A 4,887-nucleotide genomic window follows, 5' to 3' on the forward strand; every position below is an offset into this window, starting at 1 on the left:
TTACTCTGATTGGAGTACGAAGAGAACCATTCTCGTTGGAACTTTACCGCGCTGAGCAGATGGGACGTGAATTATAAATTGTAGAATTCCCTTATCTTCTTTAGTCTCAGCATCCGTTATGGCTTGCAAATTTTAGAAGCCTCGGCGGTGTAACCAGAGAAGGTTCCCATTGTTTAAGTCTGGTGGGATGTAGAGTAATATTTTTATTATTATTTTATGTGCTATTAGATTGAAGACTTAGTCTTTTGCTAGCAGTTGCCGCTAGGTCATCCCTGCCATTTCTGCAATTCCATAACTGCTCGCCGGGGTTTGTCCTGGTCTCAGCATCCGTTATGGCTTGCAAATTTTAGAAGCCTCGGAGGTGTAACCAGAGAAAGTTCCCATTGTTTCAATCTGGTGGGATGTAGAGTAATATTTTTAATATTATTTTATGTGTTATTAGATTGAAAACTTAGGCTTTTTATTTCCTATTGTTTTAAGTTTCTCGGATAGTTTCTTTTATATATTTATGGTATTGATATTTTCCTCGTATTATTTCTTGTATATAGTATCCTGTATATACCTATGTATATTGGATAGTATCACGAGGTTTTTTCCTGGGTTTTCCTCGTGATTTACTATGGAATCACTAGCACGAGAATTTTACTGTCACCGTTGCATGTGGTTGTCTTTTTAAACACAGATCACATGCTATAATTTTTTTGTTACGAATATTCTTGAGTTAAAGTTGATTTCATGTAATCGAAACAACTAGGGTAAGTGCACCAGTAATGGACATACCGCTAGTAATGGTCACCTTAAGCCAATTAACGTCATTATATTCATTTCTTATTACATTTTACCGCACATTTTTACATTACCCTGTTGATTATACTATCCATAATACAAGGACGAACTCTGCGCCATCTGACAATGGTTTTTGACTAACTGTCATGCGTAAAACTTTGGCGCGCCAAAAATCAGTTTGTTTTGATCTATCAGACAAGTTGTGTAGTCGTTGGGTTGAAATTAGTGCCGTGAACGTATTATTAAAATTTATATATTTATTTTGTGTTGTTACTCATTTAAAGGGTAAGTACTTTGTATTTTTTATTCATATTTACTAAAAACATTATTATGAAAGTTTTTGATCATGGGTGACCATTACTGAATGAAAATTCTGTTAGAAATTTAGAAATGGTCACCACGGGTGTCCATTTCTAAAATACAATGATCTATTAATGGTCACCAATATATTCGATCCATTTAGCGCTTTAAAAATTATGTGTTATTTTTTTATTTATGTTTGTTTGCTTAATATATCATTGTGGAGGTTTTTGATTATGGGTGGCCATCGTTAAAATACAATCATTTATTAATGGTCTCTTTATCCATTTCGAATTTAGAGCTTTAAAGAATTTAAAGTAACCTGTAATTTCTTATTATTATAGACATGGATACCCAGAGAGGAAAGAAAAGGCCTTTTTTTTAAATGGACGGAAGATAAAATGAGCCTTGCTATAGACGCAGTAAAAAATGAAGGCATGTCCAAAAAATGTGCAGCTAAAGAATTTTGTGTTCCTAGAACAACCTTAAAGCGTAGACTTGAAAACAATTGTCTTAAACGAAAAATGGGTCCTAAAACTATTCTTTCAGAAGGCGAAGCGAAATTATTAGCTAATTGGATCTTGTCTATGGGCAGAAAGGGCTTTCCTGTTAATGCAACAAATCTACTCTCCACGGTGCATAAAATTATGAAAGAAACTGGGAGGTCGACTGTTTTTAAAGATGGGATGCCCGGGAAAACTTGGTTCGCTGCTTTTCTTCGAAGACATCCTGAGATAAAAAAACGAAGAGCAGAGTCTATTACAAAATCAAGAGCTGCCGTCTCTAAAGCTGATATAGAAAAATGGTTTAATGAAATTGAAAACTATTTAAAAGAAGAAGGTATGATTGACATACTAAAATACCCAAATAGGATATACAATGCAGACGAAACCGGGTTTAGCCTTGATCCTAAATCTGGTATTGTCCTTGGGCCGGCGAAATTGGCAGAAGACTTTTATGAGAGAAAATCTAATGCAGAAAAAGAGCAAATAACTGTTATGGCCTGTTTTTCAGCCGATGGTATCACAGTTCCACCAATGGTCATATATCCGTACAAAAAAATACCAAAGGATATAGTTAATTCTGCACCACCAGAATGGGCAGTGGGACGATCAGACTCCGGATGGATGAACTCGGAAATATTTTATGAGTATATCGGCAACCATTTTTTGCCCTATCTCAAAGAAAAAAATATACCACAACCTGTTTTGTTTTTCGTGGATGGACATAGGTCCCATCTAACTAAACAAGTCAGCGAATTATGTGAAGCAAGTGGTATCATCCTGGTTGCTCTTTTCCCCAACGCCACTCATATTCTCCAACCAGCCGATGTTTCAATTTTTAAACCTTTAAAAACTGGTTGGCAGACAATAGTAAGAACATGGAAATTTGAAAACTTTCCGAAGGATGTAACAAAGTATACATTTGCAACCATTCTAAGTACGGTTTTTAAAAAATATGCAACGGAAAGTACAATACGCAACGGTTTTAGAAAATGTGGACTGTTTCCTTTTGAAAAAAGCAATGTTGATTACACCAAATGTGTTTCCACTCGGCAAGTTGTAGATCCTACAAATCTATCAGATATTAAAAACACAATTATTACAAAAGGGAATATATTATCCGAACTTGAGAAAAAAATACCACCACTTGAATTGAATCATTTCAGAACAAATTTCGACAATAAAGATGACTGGAAGGGAGACTTACAATTTAAGAAACTTTATGAGGTTTGGGCAGAATTTAAAAATGAAGCTTTATTAGTAACAAATAAACATAAACATGTCACTGAGGAGGATGACTCTAACTTAATGGAAGGAAATAAAGAAATGTCAATATCGTTTTCAGTTCCAACAGCGTCAACTTCAACTCCAAACGGTAAGCAGAGAGAAGAGAGTGTAATTCTTCCAAATGACGAACAGTCACAGAACGGGAACAGCACTATTTTACAAGATAAAAGTACTACTTCACTAAATGTTTCAGAGTCATTTCTTTCACCGGATAAATTAGAAAACGTTGCGCTGTATAAGGACAAAGAAGACCAAGGATATGTGGTTAGCACTCCTTTCAAAAAATGTCTCATTTTTCCTAAGACTCCTGAAAAAGAACCACCCAACAGAAAACGAAAAATATTTCCAGCAGTTGTATCCACTACACTTTACAGGGCCCATTATGATAATATAACGTCTAAAAGTGGCCCTTCAAAACAATCACAAATTAAAATAAAAAAGCCTGCAGTAAAGAGAAAAGTAATAAGCGAATCTGAATCTTCTGCCGATGATGTTCCTTACTGTGATGAAGATCTAGATGCGAGTGATGTTGAAAATTATACGATCAAGAATATTCATGATGGAGATTTTGTTATTATCAAATACAATGGAAATCTTTATCCAGGTAACATTCTATAACTATAATATATTTGTTATTTACGTCTCCTAACAGAATTATGTTTTAATGATCAAAATTTTTCTTTGTTCTAGGAAAAGTGATAAAAGCTAACCAGGAAGGAGCAGAAGTTTCGTCAATGGAAAAAGCAGGCTATGACTGGAAATGGCCAGAAAAAGAAGATGTATTATTTTATTTTTATGAGGACATTAAAAAGATTATAAGGGAACCATTAGTTAAAGGCAAACGGGGTTATTACTCAGTACCAGAACTATCTAGTTTTCTTTAAAGTGCGTTATACAATTTTTAAGTGAAACATTTTTTTGTAGGACATCACGGGCGTAGCCAGGTTTTAGTTTCGGGAGGGGTTTAAGAAAATAAAACGACAAAAAGTACATAAAATAACCCTTATATTCATAAGAAAAATTTTATAAATCTTAATATTTAATTTTTAGGGGGGGGGTTGAAACCCGAAACCCCCCCCCCGGCTACGCCCATGGGACATAAGTTTACATTTTGCTATGTTTTTTTTGAATGGTTGTTAAAAATTTCAGCAATGTACCGCAGTGAAAAGCTTATATAAAAATATATTTGATAAAGTGTCCATTACTAAATTATCGAGAGTCCATCACTAGAGTTTTTGTGACCATTACTAGCGATTTTGGCATTTGTGTAGCAAAAAATATTTTTTTGGAAAAACAATTTTTTTTTAGTTATTTACTTGGATGTATATGAAAGTATATACCTTTCTTAGTATCCTAGCACAGTAAAAAAAATTGTAAGTCAAATACTTCATTAGAACGAATAAAAATAGTACAAAATTTTCTCTTGGGTGTCCATTACTAGTGCACTTACCCTATCTTTCAATAAAGTCATCCCAGGAACGCAACTCATAAATATTGGCAATATCATTTTAAAGTCTTTTACTTTAAAATGTATATATTATGTCTGAATTGCCGATATGAATGAGTCAAATTAAATTAAATTATTAAAATAATTTTTTTGTTTATTTTATTAATATTTTGTATTTTGACGACGACGTCCGAATTGGAAGTCGAAACGTTAATAAAATTATTTTTTCAAGTTAAATTGTGGCTTTTTCCCAATTAGAATAATTATTTAAAACCAAAATAGCTTAAATAATTGCCATACATTATTTTTTAATATATTAAGACAGAATAGCATTACTTCCGAAAGTTAACTAGAGTTTAAATAACCGATGATAGCTTTATGCACTGAACACAAATGAAACCAGGATGTCCATTGTGTTATAATTCAATGGAAACAAGCCTGTTTCCCAAAGGAGTGGCACCCTGTTTTGTTAAAGTTGCAAAATATTACTTAATTTTTTATTTATTATAGTATTTGCTTTATCTTGATTTTGTAGAATTAAATAAGTCTAATTACATATATCAT

At 33.2% G+C, this 4,887-nt stretch overlaps 1 protein-coding gene across 1 annotated transcript; it reads left to right on the forward strand.

Annotated features, from left to right (window-relative positions):
• Positions 1-755: 755 nt before the first annotated feature.
• LOC126888053 (uncharacterized) lies at positions 756-4,314 on the forward strand. Its single transcript, XM_050656061.1, has 2 exons — positions 756-3,480; positions 3,567-4,314. Exons 1-2 carry the CDS (start codon positions 1,488-1,490, stop codon positions 3,758-3,760), a joined length of 2,187 nt encoding a protein of 728 aa, XP_050512018.1. The 5' UTR covers positions 756-1,487; the 3' UTR covers positions 3,761-4,314.
• The last annotated feature ends 573 nt before the right edge of the window (positions 4,315-4,887 follow it).

The sequence above is a fragment of the Diabrotica virgifera genome, chromosome 7 (genome assembly GCF_917563875.1).
Source record: "Diabrotica virgifera virgifera chromosome 7, PGI_DIABVI_V3a".
In the NCBI taxonomy this organism is placed as follows: Eukaryota; Metazoa; Arthropoda; class Insecta; order Coleoptera; family Chrysomelidae; genus Diabrotica; species Diabrotica virgifera.

Excerpts from the sequence above, each read along its gene's own strand:
- LOC126888053 (XM_050656061.1), top strand. The coding sequence starts at position 1,488 with ATGAGCCTTGCTATAGACGCAGTAAAAAATGAAGGCATGTCCAAAAAA. Across the intron at positions 3,481-3,566 it reads CAATGGAAATCTTTATCCAG|GAAAAGTGATAAAAGCTAAC; the intron begins GTAACATTCTAT and ends TCTTTGTTCTAG.